The 17248-nt window shown below is 34.8% G+C and overlaps 1 protein-coding gene across 5 annotated transcripts in view; it reads left to right on the forward strand.

Moving 5' to 3' along the window:
* Window positions 1-17248, forward strand: part of NEGR1 (neuronal growth regulator 1) — a 906728-nt gene that overhangs the window by 763228 nt on the left and 126252 nt on the right. For 3 of the 5 annotated variants that reach the window (XM_058439668.1, XM_058439669.1, XM_058439670.1), the window contains one exon: window positions 11122-11370. The exons of the other annotated variants lie outside the window; for them this stretch is intronic. In XM_058439668.1, coding sequence (XP_058295651.1) covers window positions 11122-11355 — 234 coding nt within the window. In that variant the 3' untranslated portion in view covers window positions 11356-11370. Of the gene's footprint in view, window positions 1-11121; window positions 11371-17248 lie in introns of those variants that run through there. 5 annotated transcript variants of the gene reach the window in all.

Consider the following 17248-nt stretch of genomic DNA (forward strand, 5'->3'; position numbering starts at 1 on the left):
GGCAGTTGCCTCAATGAGTACATCTTCCTCATACACAGCTGCAGGGGACAAGGGAAGTCAAACAAACAAATAATGTTAAAAAAATGTTTTGACTTCATATAAGGCCTAAAACCTCATATGATTTTAATGGCTAAACATTCTATCCAACTTAACCACTTAGTGCTTTTTCCTGGATTCACTTTCCAAGAGTTTAATGTTGTGTGCATAAGAATCACTTTCTTCACTGAAAGATGTAATTTGGTACAAGACTTGGTCATAACTGAGATTTTTCTCAAACAAATAAATTTAAGGGGACTATTAAAGGTCTTTATATTAATATCAACTAGAAGACCTAGACCAAGCAAAACCTGAATGTGTTGAGTTTGATACCAGTTTGTTCTCTAAAATCAAACTTTACTGAAATCATATATTTCTTTTATGTATGCACAGTGAACTGTGCAATTAGGACACACTTACGTCCAGCTCATTATGCCCTCCCACATTATCTTTTCTTTCTGTTGATAAGGAATCATTTTCTAACTAAATAGCAGGAGAATAAAACATTTAAAAATTATGATATGGTCAGGAAAGCACATATCTTGGTCAGACTCTACTATTTCAATGTGCATAATAGAAATTGCTTTAGCTTTTTAAGAAGGGTTTTATGTGTAGATCAAGCTGAGACTTTCACTGGCACTTTGTAATAGAACTCTTACCATCCTGAGATCTGATTTCAACTATGAAAATGTTGGGTTGGGGTGTGTGAGTACTACTCTCCATGAATCCTCCTGTTCCAGCAGATTTTGGGGGGTTGTCACAAGCACATGATGTAAGAATGTACAAATGTCCACACCAAAACATACATATTTGCAATTGTACATGTGTTTTTTCATTTATCTAGTAAATATTTACTGAGTACCTACCGCCAAGACTGTTTCAGTTACTGAGAGTAAAATAGTAAAGCAGTTCCTGACTTTATGAAGCTTACAGTCTAGTGAGAAGGACAGGGACTACATAAGCAAAAGTGGTTTTTCATGTGATATATACATACTCATATCATATCACACACACACACGTATGTGTATGTATATATTCACCTCACATTCTGCTATATATACGTATACACAGTTGTACTTGTTCAGGTTAGTCTGAGAGAGAGTGGCAAATTTTTCCAAAGTTAAATGTGCTCCAGAATTGGTTGGGTCAGGAAAAATTGCTTGTGGAGCTCTCAATCTTTAGTCACTTGCTCTCATTGTGTCATGGAGTTATGATAGGAGTGACATTATGATACCACCTGCCCTGGCATATTGCTAAAAACACTTGGCTGTTGCTGATTTGTCATATTTAGAGTAATATTGTTGTGGTGAAACATTGCAAAGATTTTCTTCTTCATTGTCACTTGACTGGGAGTGAAAAGGCCGGGCTTCTAATTCCATCCCTGCAGTATACTGGCTGTATGGTTTGGGCATATCACTGTATCTGCTGGGGCCTCATTTTCCTTCTCTAAGAGGAACTGATGGAATCAGAATACCCTTAAAATTTCATCAGGCTGTAACATCCTCTGCCTATAGCTGGACTCATTTACCTTAGTACCTTGCTGTTCATGCCCTGTCGACATCTCATATTCTCAACAGCATTGCCTAGTACAGAATGTGCTGTTGCTAAACTTGTCAACAGGCTGGTACCAGCAAAGAATCCATCTGACTTCCCCTTCTGGTGTTGTCTGTCACCAGCCAGGACAGAGCATATTATTCGAATATGGAAGCTAAGGTTTAGTATGGCAGTTCTCAGAGAAGCTTTTCCCACACCTTGACCGTGAGAGGTTCCCCGGCTTCATGCTTCTGAAGCACCTGGACTTACTTTTCATGGTTAACACCACGGGTTACCACAGAAACACCTTGGACTTATTTTTCACAGTTCCTACCACCAGGACTTATTTTTCATAGTTCCTACCATATTTCCCACCAATAGTGTCAATTATGTAATTGTGTTGTTGTTTTTATTTATGGTCTCCGTTACAGTACATTTTACAGAGAATTTCTTATTCACTCTTGTATCAACAACACTTAGAATAGTGTCAGGAAAATGGAATACACTCAAAAGGTGCATTGAAAAAGGAATAAATAAGTCCAGAATAATCTGATTGGTCAGTGTGGCAATGATCGAGCAGCTCTTGTGTCGGAAAGCCTCCCTGGTCACCCTTCATGGCTTTGCTCCTGGCCTTTGGTATTTTTTCTTAACTGAGCCAATAGTACAGCTGCTCTTTGGCAGGCCTGGTTTTCTGCTGGCGTTGGTTTCCCAGAAAGCTGTATTGTTGCTACATTGCTTCAAGTACAGCGCTGAGACAACTGTAATAACGCATATTCTGACAGCCCGTTCTGTTCCTGCTATTCCATGTTGAATCTGTCCTTGCTCACCTGGCTTACAGAAACTGCATGGAGTGAAACTTCCTTTAATGCCTATAACGCATGTCCTGTAGCATCCTTCGTTGTCAGAGAGTTTGCCATTGTAGACCATTTCATGCTGCTCAGCAGGTGGACTTACTATTTATATATCCCCAAAATGTAAAGCCAGTTCTCCAGGGATATCTGTCTTCCACCCTCAAGCTGCCTTTTTATTACTTGTTTTCAGCTTCTTTGTCAGTCGTCTAATATGTACTGTTCAAATAAGGCCTAAGCATGGCTAGAAATTAAGGGCTTTCTCCTATTATGTCAGAAATTGTGGACCCAGATCAGAAATGAGAGATACAAAAATTGGTGTCTCCCTGTATATGCCAGTCACTGTGCTAGATCTCTCATCTTGGATATTCATTTAAAAAAAAATTTCCTACCATCAATAACCTACAAAATATATCACAGCTAGTTTATGGCAGAGACCTGCAACTAGGTCTGTCTGATTCTGATATAGTTGGGATATTTGTCCCCGTTTAAATCTCATGTTGAATTGTAATTCCCAATGCTGGAGGTGGGGCCGGGTGGGAGGTGTTTGGGTCATGGGGGTGGATCCCTCATGGCTTGGTGCTGTCTTTGCAATAGTGAGTTCTCATGAGATCTTGTCTTCTAAAAGTGTGTGGCTCCCCGACCTTCACGCTCTCTCCTTTGCTCCCGTTTTTACCATGTGATGTGTCTGCTCCCGTTTTGCCTTCCACCCTAAATAAAAGATCCTTGAGGCCTCCCTAGAATCCAAGCAGATGCCAGTGCCACGCTTCCTGTATAGCCTGCAGAACCATGAGCCAATTAAACCTCTTTTCTTTATAAATTACCCAGTCTCAGGTATTTCTTTGTAACAATACATTAACAGCCTGATACAGATTCCAAGCATTAACGACATACCTCACATGACTCAGTCTTAGTTAGAGTGCCGATTTGAATTTGCTAAATCCCCTTTTAGATTCCGCATGTCAAACTGACGAGTAATGTGTTAAATCTGTGGAATGGGTGTCTCAAAGCATAGGGTCTTTGGCTAACCCCTTGAAGACCTGTCAAAACTCCAGCCAAAACAAAAAAATCAGAAGCAATAACTAAAAGCCATTCCTCTCTATAATCACACATGAGGAAGAATTGGAAAGAGCTAACAGATTGTAATTCAGTTCCTAGGAGTAATGAGGGTTTTCTAGGTATAAGGAAATAAACAGTCCAACTCTTAATTACCAGCTGTCTAGGCCCTGCCTTTCTTTGCATGGCGTCAATACAATGGACTTTTATAAACCTATCAGTTTCTGTTGGATTCTTGTTGTATCCTTGACCACATTCCCTTTATTTTTATTTACATTCTGATTTGTATTAGAGAGAAAACCAAGTGAGTTTGCTGACAACTAAGACATTTATTCTTCTGTGATAATGGGAGAAAATAATACTACACTCTCATCAGATCCTTTCCAGAGATTAGTATCTATACAGTTATGAAAGTCAGTCTTTAGCCTCAGAGAGCTGTGTGAAATAGTCACTAAAACCCAAAGTTCTTCAATGCGCTTTTGACTTAATGCTCTATTTACTGAAGTAGATAGAAACATATCTAAAAGTCTGGGATAAACATTTCGGTTGGTTGTGATTCATAGCCTGGACCAAAATACTTCCAAATCGTTCTTTCAAATCTCAACAGGTAGGAAAATATATTGGAGCAACTTTGAATATAAGTATAAGTTATTTTATTAATTTTATTAAGCATAGAAATGCACCAGTTGTTATTAGTACTTCTTTTTTACTACAAATGATGTTTTTCTAACTCAAAACAGAATTGGCTTTTGATTAACGGAGAGGATTTTTTTTTATTCAAAGTAGTTTTGACCTATTAAGTAAGGCAATATTTATACTGTCTCAGGATATTTACCAGGATGATAATAAACACGCATCTTAGTTTTGACATTGGACTTTTTCTTCAAATGAATACTGGCGGTATATATATACAGAGATACTTCCAGGAACACTGTAATCCTTAGCCCTGTGTGAATCTTCCTCTACTCCATCATATGCACACACCTACTCGAACACCTCCAAACAGTAGCTGCATGTAGAGACAAAAACTTCCTCTACAAAATAAATGCAGTCTATCTTGTGCATTTGTTAAGTCACAGTGAAATTTTGGTGGCCGAGTGCAGCTAATATTTTCCTTTGTAGGCTTTCCTTTGCAAACATTCAGAAATATTTTTTGGCAATCTGTTTAATAGATTAATAGAAATGGTTTTCTTGAGGGAAAAAAATTACTTTTAAGGCTGAATTATACGATAGTCACTTACAAGATGAAATATGCATAATGCTGCGATGATTTTAAAGTAATTTCAATTAGAAAATAAGCTAACATTTATAGAGTGATGCTTATTTGCTAAATGATTTGTATGCATTGTCTCATTTAACCTCACTACAATGTTGAGTGGTAGATATCATCATTATCTCCATTGAATAATTGCACAAACTTAGAGAAAATGAGAGGCTCCTAAGTATTGGAGCCAGGATTTGATGCTAAGTTTCCTCCAGAAACCCTATTGTTATAAACCACTATGCTAAACCATCCTTTAAACAATAACCATGTGATGGAAACAAAAGTAACCTAGTGAAGTATTTGAACCAACTATTATAACCTATTAGTAATATATAAGAAAAATGAAATCTAGAGCTTCGGTTAGAGTCACACACCTAAGATCACCAGGTGGGATGGAATCTCAGTCTTCTGACTGCCAGGATAGTGCTGTCTGTATTAGACAGTAATAACTTGTGTAGTCTGGTGTGAGCTGTAAATACATGAATGTTCACAGATCGTGCATTTCTTCTGCTTAGGGCAAAAGTGTGATTTCTAAATTGTACTCCATGCACAAAGTCTCTGCTATTCCAGTGCTCTAAGAGGCTTGGCATATACTTTATGGGCCTTCTCATAAAGGTGAAAAGTAAGGGTAACCTTCTTTCCCTTCTGTGTCTAACTTAGCTCACAGTTTGTCCTCTGAGGCTTCATCAGCACTAACCTTGGTCATTCCAGGGCAACCCACTCTCATTCTACTGTGAAAATGACATTGCTTCCACTCCACAATGACTGGGAGTCAGAGCTTTCAGATGAAACCATGGCAACCAAAAGGATTAATTTCTGCTGTGTCTCAATAACACAATCATGTTATCTCTCAACAGTCTAAAAGATAACTCACACACACCTCTACTGTATAATAACATAAAGATAAAGTAACAACCTAGAAACCAAATGTAACCTTCCAAAATACATAGAAATGAAGGGGTTTGATACTGAACAATTTTAATAATATATTGTGTGTGCAGAGTTATAAAACAATAATTAATGTAGTCCATAGAGAGGGCCATTACAAATGGTTCCTTCTTGTAACATATTGTTTCCTCAATACCTTTTTTTAATGGAATTTCCTTCTGTCTGGGCAAAATTACATTTACTAAAGAAGTAAAATGTTATTTCACATGATACCTTATTTTCCCACATAACTATTGAAAATGTCTGTCTTGGTGAACTTCTCTTCACCTCTGTTTTATGTACAATTAAAACTATCCCTTTGCTAAGGCCATTCCCCACAGTAATGCAAATAGCCTACAGTGATATATTCCACCATTAGCCTTGGCATGCTCACTCTGATTCTCCACATAATAAGACCCATAAGAAAATCTCACTGAGGACCTTTACTGTTGCTCATCAGAAAAGCCTACTTGGCACCTCATGAAGAATATTTCACTGCCTACAAGTTAATGACTCCAACGACAAAACAGGAGCTCAAAAACCAATCCACATAAAAACAACAAAGTTCTTTAAAGCCAAGTAATTTCTGGTTAAACTACTGTTTTAACAGAATAGGGGTTTACAAGTTCATGCTGCTTATTTAATTGTGTAATTCTGTTATGCTAACATCCTCTGAACTATCAGACGAGTTGTCCCTCTCTGGCATCAAGGCTTATACAGAAGCAGATAGCTGTATTTGGTGTTGGCTTAAAATGTGAGAACAAGATTGGAAAATTGTGCGTAAACTCTTTTCTCCTGCAAAGTCCATTATGATAGAAATCTCCAGGAATTAACATTGAATTTGCCTCTCTTCCAGTTTTGGTGACAAAAGCTATTCACTTATTAGCTACCTTTAATGAAAAGACCCTATTATTGAAAAAGCTACTAGTACTGAAGTCTTCTATGATCCCTTGCATAGGAATGTCCCCATTTAAGGAATTATAGATACAAAGAATGTTAATAGGCTATTTCTTCTGGAAGGTAGAGAATGGGATGCTAAGACATCCTGGCATAGTATTTCTCTCATCTCTACTCCTTATTACATGTGTGACTATGGACAAGATATTTAATCTCTCTGTGCTCCATTATCTTATTTGTAAAAGGGTAATTAATGCTCGTATCTACCTCATAGTTGTTGAGGGGAGGAAATGAATTAATATATGTAAAACATTTAGGACTGTGTTTGTTACATAGTAGGAGTTAGATAATTCTCAGAATTGTAATTAATGTAATTATAATAATGACTTGTTACAATAGCTGTTCAATAAGTAGTTTCTGAAATACTGAATCAATGAACTCTGAATAGTATAAGGAAATCTATAGTAGATTTATTGGCTCTAGTTAGTTTCAACTATTACCTACAATGTGTTTTCTCAGTAATAAAATTTCATTATTTTCTTTAACAAACGAGCTTGACTATATTAAGCCAGTGGGATCATTCTGATCTGTTTAGAGATATAAAGGGAGAAAGTTTAATTTTAAATATTTCTTGTATGTGTTAAAAATACATGCCTGTAATTTGGCACAAAATTCCCATTTTAGGAGTGCATTTGTCCTTCACAAAAATTTTAAGATCTTGATCTATAAATTTATACTCTAAACTTTTACATGAATCAGAACTGTTAAAAATACTCTGGATTCTATAGTTATCTTCTAGCAACCAATATGACTCCTAAAATTGTCCTAGTCCATTTATGTTGCTGTAAAGGAATACCTGCGGCTAGATAATTTACAAAGAAAAGAGGTTTATTTGGCTTGTGGTTCTGCAGGCTGTGCAAGAAGCATGGTACCTGCATTTATGAGGTCTCAAGTTGCTTCCACTCATGGCAGAAGGCGAAAGGGACCCAGTGTGTGAAGAGATCACATGGCAAGAGGGAACAGGCATAAGATTCCAGGCTCTTTTCAACAACCACTTCTTGTGGGAATAGTGAAAACTCACTCACTCCAGAGAGAATTACATCAAGCCATTCACGAGGGATCCACTTCCATCACCCAAACAACTCCCACCAGGCTCCACCTCCATCACTGGGCATCAAATGTCAACATGGAACTTGGTGAAGCAAAACATACCATATGCAAACCATGGCACAAATAATTACCCTGAAACACAATATATTCACCATGTTATAATTGGAAAAAATCAATGTCTACATCGTAGGTAGAATTTTGTTATTTATATAGTTTCCTTACTCATGCCATTCTTCTTTGCTTCTACTTGGTAAGGTTAAATTTTCCCTTAAGTCTAACAGTCTACTTAATTTCTTCTTCATTGTTTTATATGCAAATTTTTCCATTCACTTCTATAACTAATAATAAAAAACGACTACTGCTACTCACTCTCACTTGGTTGTTTATATAAAGTACAGTATCTTTAATCCTTCCAAACCCTACAAAATAGGAACTGTTATCCAAATTAGATAAATGATGACACAGGGGTTGGAGAGATTCATTAACTTGCTTTCTACCATGCAGTGCAATAATTGGTTAGGTTTAAGATCTGAACCCTATTTTATCTGAGTCGTTTCTAACTCACTGAACTATCTCCCATCAAGGAATCTAGCTGACTGTCATCATCTACGGCCCGTAGCACCAGCTTTTCCCAATCTCTTTGTTTTAATCTCACTGTGGTTTCTCTTCTGCTTCATCTTCATCTAGCCCTGTGTGCAACCATGAATCTCCAACTCAACCAACTTCTCTATTCTCAATTCTTGTGTTACATAAAATTACCTCACCAGGAATTCTACTTTATCTTGGCCTATGTGGGGAAAAAAATCTTGGATTGACTGTGAAGCTGAAATTATAGAGTGGATCCTGCACGCAACGTAATCTTTTATGCAGTAAATTCCTGTATTCTTTTAAAAGCCTTTCTATGAGACAATGTGGCTTTACATAAGCAATGTAGCTCTACATAAGCAAGCACAAAGAAGAGCTTGGTTCATTGGCATAGCTATTTGTTTCTGCCGTCCTTTTATTGAGATGAAGTTGGAGTTATATGCCACCCGTCTTTTTCAATGAACTCTCAAATCAGCATTAGAAATTCAAAACAACAGGAGCCAAACAGTCGAAGAAACTGAAGATCACATGTCCAAGTTACTGAACATAGAAAAGCCTGTTCACTGTCCCATTAAATTTAGTTTTCCCATGAATAAATATTCTGATTAAGCTTCTACCTTTCAAGCCATTTTATGCTTTCATTTTTTTGAATTATAAAATGTTTTCATTTGAGTGCATACTCTAAGTATAAATTAAGATGTATTATATAGCATTAAACTAATTTAACATAAATTTTAATTATTTTGAAGTTCATTTTTAAAAATAAAAGTATAATAGTCACAAAAAAATTTTAAGAGACTATTGCTAGCCCACCAAAGGAACAGTGTTCATTAGAATATCATTTATCTGATATAATTTTTTATTTAAAATTTTGTTAAATTTTTATAAATAATGGAATTTGGGGATAAGAATGCTCTAATGTTTTGAAACCTGATATTTTATGGTCAATAAGCTCCATGAGGCCTGGCATTTCTAACTGTTTTATTAGCGCCTGCGATTTCAGCTCCTAGAATATTGCTTAACACATACAAGGAACTTAAATATTATTTGTGAATATAATAATTGCTATCCTTGCAAATGGAAAATGGAACAATTCTCACATCGTAAAGTAATCTAATACAGACTCGCCTTAGTAAGATTCTAATTCTCAATAACAACAAATTACAATGTCTGATAGATGACTGGACTTTTGAATTTTTAATTGTAGCTTATTATCCAATTAATTATTTTCCATTTGAGAGTATCTTTCTTCAAAAGTATATTCTTTCATGCCAGATCTGTTGTAACTTAGGCTATGACCCTGTTGGCTGTCAGCTAGGCAGCATGATCCATGGCCCAGAACAGTCAGAAAAGGGCCCAAAGAATCAGCCCTGCAGAATGGGACACATGTAAACTTTAGTCTCCCACATACCCACAAAAGATGTCTGTTGGACAGCTTATTTTATAACTACTGCTAAACTAGGGTTTTATTATTCAAACCAATAGTTTGACTAAAAAGGAAGGAATGTGAGTTCACTGTTACCTGGAATTGGTCATTGCCACTGCCTTTTCAGAGAAAAACCAAGAGTTCCAAAGGGACTGGAATTTTTTTTTAAAGAGGGAGGGGTTGTAGTTTTGTTTGTTTACATGTTTTTTGCTTGGCAACATTTGTTGTATGTCATGGGAATACAGTTGAACAGAGGAGAGTCCCAGAGGCAAGATTTTACATAAGAATCTTTGCTTTTACTTCCCACTGCCACACTCGCTGTGTGAAGTTTTAAGAATCTCATCTGGCTTTCTTACTATTATAGAATTTCCTTATGAACTAAGTTAAAAAGGAGTAGATTATCTATGTGAAATGAGTGCTGAATTAAGGATCTCAGGCTACTACATTAGAGTTTCTCAAAAATGCAATGTTTTTCTGGTATTTGCTTTATTCCTTATGAAAAATTGTTAATATCCTTTAGGATTGCCAGTGATGGTGCTTAGTCTTTGTATCACTGCTACTTTTATTGTCACCATCATTTAACATGTCAAAAGAAATAATTCTATTAAGAAGATAAGTTTAAATATAGAAATCTTAAATACAACTATATACATTGTTTAAAATACCATAGAATTTATTTGTTAGATATTTGCTGGAAAATTATATTGATATTCCACTCACACCGATATCCTTTGATTTGCCTGAGACATAGCCAACAGTGCCTTGTAGACACACAAATATATTCCAGGTAATTTAAAACATGTACATGTTTGTGTGTATATGTGTGAGATGTATAGGGGTATGTGCATGTGTGTGTATATTTACTTTCTACACAAAAACATAAAAGCAGACATAATTGGTCCTCTATGTGGCCAAGTTTAGAGGTATGTTAGTGAATTATGAGATTTTATCTTTGAAAAGTTATGTTGGGGCAATTTGAGCTTTATCCATGACTTTTATTTGTAGAACATATTAAGAAACAACATGATTGAAAGACTTTTTAAGGAACTGACATCCTTTCTCTAAGAGGAAGACATTTTACATGTAGGTTTTAATATTTTACTATAAGAAAACCTTATAAACTGTTGATTGGGAATTCTAAGGGCGTGTCTTTAACCTTAGCACAGCAGAGCTTGATGCTATAGTCTAGGATGTGGAAATGACTCCTAAATATTGCCTGACAATGAAAGATGGCCTAATATCAAAGTCAGTGATGGGGTGTTGTGTAAACCTCACAAAATTGGATTTTGGTCAATTGCGTCCACGGTCAGGGAAGTCTTCATATCAAAGACCATCTGTGTATATGTTGCATGACTGTTGATTGTCTCATGAGTGTTTGTCTTTTATGTATGATTAATACACAAAATGTTTTTCTTTTCTTTCCTTTTCCCTTTTTGTAGAAATTATTGAACCTACTACCTCTAGTCCTGTCACAAGTCCAGGTCAGTATCCACATACATTCTCAAAGTATGTCTGGGTACTTTTCCATTAAACAAGACCTTCTCATCATTATAGAAATAAACCAAGTTGATTATGGGCCGCATGCTTGCGGTACTGCTCTAATGTCTGTTACTTGTCCTCGTCTATCTGTGGTATGTCCTCCTGTTGGATTTTGTGATCTGACCCTGATTTGAAGTTTCCATCTTTGATTTCATTCTGTAGGGCATACACAGTAAATATGTGTCACATTGTAGAATAGTTGCAAGGTGATTAGCTTCTGCAGTGCCTTTGCAAACAGAGGTGTAGAGAGTTTACAAGGTTTTTGGAGTAGCTATTAAAAAACTATTTACTATGGCTTGGTATTACATTGTTATAAAATCATTATGAAGCAAGAAGGTATTTAGTGCTTCTAAAGGGAACAATAGCTAGGGGAAAACCTATACTTCTACTCTTGCAATATTATAGTAGGAGATTTTGGTCTCTTGAAACTATCAAGTCAAAGGACTTATTTCAGTTGTTGGGCTTTATTTTCAGATTGTTGCTAATTCAGCCACAAATACTCTGAAAAGATAGGCAATTGCTGTAAGTGTGTTTTTAAAAGTTGTTTTCAACTGTGAACATTTCTGAGTGACATGAAATCGAGATAAAAGCAATTGATACTAGAAACAACCTTTATCTCGTTATATAGGAATTTAGTAGTTCATTCTGAATGTTGGCTGCTGGCTATTTAAAGAAGAAAGTGGAAATGCTAAAGTTATTCAGCTTTGAAAAGTTCATAGGGATTTCTTGTAACTGCTGAGTTAAAGGATTTGTTGGTGCTGCCTACACATAAAGAGGTATAAGTTAGTTAAATAGTTGTTTCTCCTCTCATTCCAGAAATGGCACTAAATTTTAGTCTAAAACAGGATTTGCTGATCTGAGAAACTGAGTGTTTTAGAAATGAAAAAAAAAATTCTATCTCAAATTGTAATCAATCAAAAATGCTTTAAATTGCTTTAGATGATTATGAATTACCCCCACCCCAAAATGAAACATGTTTGAGCAAGTCTATGATTATATATTTAAAGAATCTCATAATATAACACTTTCTGGTCAAATTATAGAATATTTTTTCATAACCTCTCATACTGAAGCATATTGAGTGGTCTATTTAAAATTATTTTATAGTTAATTCACACAAAGTTTAAATTATGTGATTAATAACAGTTTCCCATTTTATAGGAGTTAGTCTCTCAAAGTTGAGTGTCATATTAATATAATTAGAACCAGTCATCATGTGAATCTAATTTTTCTTTTAACTTATAAAGACTTATTAGATGTGATTCCTACTAATGCCTTTGTCCTCTACAGATTAATATAATCTCAGGTTCATATGAGATCATAATCTTGCTAGTAAACTTTTTGATCTTCTTTTCTCTATCACTTTTAATGAGGATATTAAGTAACTTCCATATAGCTATGTCACCTGATGGGTTGACGTAAAGATTAGATAAGTTCTTACTTTCCTTTTTTGGTCATTGCCCTAATTATTGTTTAAAGTCCTCATAAATTAAAAGGACACAGTACCTTTCTTATCTACTCAAATAAAGAATAGTAGAATGCAAAATATTTTAAGAAGTGGTACCTAGTGGCATCCAGTAATAGCATATTTGCTGACTTCATGTTTTTGGAAAAAGTTTTATTGGGAATAGGTATAGTGAGATTATTTTTCAGTGTGTTATTTATATCAAAAGATCCTTCCATGGTTGGGCTTCTTAGAAAAAAATTCAAGTCAAGTTACTTAACCATTTGTAAAATGGTTTTCATTTGTAAATGGGTTCAAGTCAAGTTACTTAACCACTCTATACTCAGAGTTTCCATTTGTAAAATGGGGTGGGTGTACAGTAAGGATAGTACCTAGTACATGGAGTTATTATGAAAATTGAGTAAGTCAATATTGGTAAAGTAACTGTAAGTGTTCCTAGTACATAGTATGATAGAAGTGTAGGTTAAATTTTGGGGAAAAATACACACACACGTACACACACACCGCCTCATGATGCCCAGATATGGAAAAAGTTTACTAATGTGCTTAAAGGCAGAAATTTGGACTGTTTAGCCTTTCAAGCACTCTGAGACCTAATAATTGTTGGCACGACTTCTAAAATGCCCAAGCAGCAGCCATTATGTCCCAGAATTGGTCAATTTGTTGCTAGGGTTAAATGTTTGGAAGCTATGAATGTCTGAAAAATAGTCTGAAATTGAATTTCTTAGCACTGCAGTCTTTAAAAAAAGATAATATAAACTTTTAAAAATGATTATTGTTGGAAAATTGAATAATTATGTGTTGAATTGAATTGAGAGATAAAAAACAAATACAGCTATAAATGACACTCACCCTTCATTAATTGTGAATTTGTTAAAGGCCTCCAGGGAACAGTTTGGTTAGGCAAGGATTTAAAGAGTATGTGGTTATAGCAGGATTGAAAGAGTGGTATAAATGATAAACAAAAGCTTTTAAAAGAATGTGCAGTCTGCTAAGCAAGATACAAAGGAGAAGGATTTGGCAATATATAACTCTAAGCAAAAGAACATTAAAGGCAAGTGGGAAAATAGTTTACTCTATGAATAAAATCAAACTACTAAAAGTTCCAGTTGTTTCAAACAAAGCTTTAAAAAATGTTATCCAAATGACAATAGTAAATGAAAATTCTCACAAAAGTATTCAGGAGATAATAAATATTAGATTTGCAAACCACCCCATTTACTGCTTCTACATCAGTGGAAAAAGAGAATGTAAAATAACTCAGCACGGATCTCATATTTCCTAACGTTACTGCCAGAGAGTTAAGGCCGAGATAAAGTGGATATAGTTATGAAAATATTGGACACACTGAAAATAGATTGAAGTAAGTGGATTTATATCATTTATGTTCATAAGTTCTGAAGAAATGAAGGTCCTGAAGTCATAACTTATGCTTTATATATTCTTGACAAGTCAGAATCTGTTTCAAATGAAGGGAATGAAAATTGAATTATTAACATCATTATTCAAGAAAAGGCTATGAAATATAGTATGTAATAAGAACAAAAGAAAACTATTCTTTGATCAGTCTCAGTCTCAGTTTGAAAGGTAAGGGGTATTTTTCACAATGAATGAGATATATGGTGAATTTGCAAATTCATACTACCTTAATTGTAATTGCTGTGCTGGACTATAAGTTATTCTGGACAATGGTCATCGAGCTAAAAATGCCTACCATCTCTTACTAAACCAGTATGATCTTATTAAATGACCTAAATCATTTCCATTTACTTTTTGAAGAAAACAAACATACATTCTTGCAGTCATCTTCGAAGTGTATTTTAATATTTATGTTGGACTTTTATTTTAAAGAGCGGAAAGGAGCTTAAGGGTATCTACTCTGCATAAAACAAACTATTAATCCTAAAATTATTTATTGGGTTGCTTTGTGTAGCCTGTCTGTCTGAATACATTACACAAGTACTCTGTGACCTTGATCCCTGCAATTCAAGACTGAACTTCCCAATCTAGATTAAATTCACAATAATGCCCTAATGCTGGTTTTATATTCCTAGGTCACAATTATCTCTAAAGCATCAAGCTAATAATCTAAAAAGTTAAAACTGTAGTCCTACCAGTATTCACTTAGCTTCATATAGATTCAAAACATTTAATAAACATTAATTCGGCAAGCCGTTTTTAGTCTATAGGCAGATGATTAAAATTAAAGATTTGTTTAACGCACCACAGATACCCCACCTAGCATCTGTCCTTACTTTGTCCCTAGAAATAATCTTTAGCAGTCATCAACTGAAAATTTTTATTCTGAAAATAATTTAATCTTTAACTGAATGCTGTTGTTATTCATAATAAAAAAATGCTTTATTTATATGTCTTTAGACAGATGGAGAAGTAGTTTTAAAATACGATTCGTCTATACCTAAAAATAAACCCAAAAAAGTCAATGTAGACTCTTCAGTTGGACTTGTACAGTGTCACTATTTTAAAATGGCTATCATTAAGCACATTGTATTTATGGGTGTTTCAAGATCATTTTTAAGTTTATGAAGCCATCTAGTTCCTATTGACAGTCAAGGGAAAAAACCGAAACAATTGGTTTTTACCAAAGGTCACTGAGCGAGCAAGCATACAGCCAAACCAATATTGAAATGCCTACAGCTATATCATCAAATGTTTGCCTCATTTTTAACAACTGAACTGTTTTTGAAAAAACATACTTTAATGTTTGTAAACTGAATTATTTAAATTCACCACAAGATACCACATTATGTAAAGAAATTCCACTTTAAATTGAATAAATGCTATCTGATTCATGTACTTAGCAAACAATTTTTCACTTTGCTAGTTCACTGGATTTTGTTAAAAAGGAAAATATCTTTGTCTAACTTACCCCAGGAAGCTCCATTTCCTATTTCCTGTGAAGGATATAGTTTGTCATTTAGCAAAAATTTATTGAGTAACAGCTGTATCAAGCACTGAGTACTAGGAGCATAGGTTATCATCTTAAAGGTGTTTATAATCTATAAAAGAGATAGGCATATATATAACTATCTGTTACTTAATATAATATATTCTATAGTTTCAGACTAAAGAAAAATCAGATAATTTTGCCTGGGGGAAATCTTTACAGATATGAACAGAATCTTCATGGATTAGGCATAATTAGCAAGAAATGGGTGTACCATAGCAGGCAAAAACTTAAAAAGTCAAAATGGTAGAAAATGTAGAAGACTAGGGGTAAAAACTGACTTAATTTCTATATCTTTATTATCTAATACAGTGCTTAGTATTTAGCAGGTCTTCCACGTATGCCAGATGATTTCGCAAAAATGCTAACTACTTAGCAAAGCATTTGAACCAAAAAAATAAATTCAGAAGTTAGTTTCCTGACAAAAGCTACATAACACTGTTTGCTTTATATTAGGTTGTGTCTAACTTTCATCATTTAAAAAACCCATATAAGAGAAGACAACACAATAAAAAACAGAATAAATTTTCTACCAAAATTAACTTACTACCAATATTCACTCTCTTGTAGTTTATAAATAATAGAGGTTTCTAAAAATACTTTTTATGCTAGCATTTTCTATGGTAATTGAAATAGGATAATAAACAACCTTTTAAAATTGTATCATCAAGTTCTATACTAAAAAAAAGTCCAATGGTCAGTAGATTATCTTTCCTCCATAAATGAATAAATAAATGAGTGAATGAATGCTTTAGAAAACCCATAAGTAGTCCACAGAATTAGAGCATAAAAGGAATCTCATAGATTGTGGTAGTGTACTCTAATAAAACTCACTCAGGAATAGAGAGGGGTGAAAATATTCAACTATCAAATAATCACACAATAGCAAGAAGGTTGGATAATTTATCTATTTTTTTAACTAAACAAAATTCGAAAATCTTAATGACTAGACCAGATGCATATACCTGATTACCGATGGATGGATGGATGGATGGATGGATGGATGGATGGATGGATGGTGGATGAATGGAAGACACACTTATTTGTGGTTCATAGAGGTAGAGCTTTAGAAAAGTGGGGAAACTGGAGGAAGTTGGGAGTAAGTCACCTTCTGTAGTTTCTGTCAGTTCTCAAAAAATTATTGAGCATCTGAATGTGTCAGACACTGAACCATGCATCAGAGATGCAAAAGTGATTGAACCACTATTTGTTTTTGTGAATCTCACATTTCAATGAATGAGAGGGACATGAAAACAAAACAGATTTATATAATACAATATGTGCTATAAGAGAAATATGTGTAATGCACTCTTCAAACTCAGATATGGCTTTAAAAATATCATAAAAGGTTTTCTAGAGGATGTGATTCATGAATGTGGTAGTTTAGGCAAATGCCATTCTAGACAAACAGTTCAATGTGGACAAAGGAACAGCGACCTAGAAGAATATGGTGTGTTTGAGGGAAACTTCAAATAATTTCTGGAGTGTAAACTGAGCAGAAAGTGCGGTGAGGCTGGGAAAGTAGACAGGCTGGATCACTGAAGGGTCTTGTGTTCCTTGCTGTAAGCTTGGTCTACTTACCCGTAGGCATAGG

This window comes from Hylobates moloch, unplaced genomic scaffold (genome assembly GCF_009828535.3).
Source record: "Hylobates moloch isolate HMO894 unplaced genomic scaffold, HMol_V3 SCAFFOLD_5, whole genome shotgun sequence".
NCBI lineage: Eukaryota > Metazoa > Chordata > Mammalia > Primates > Hylobatidae > Hylobates > Hylobates moloch.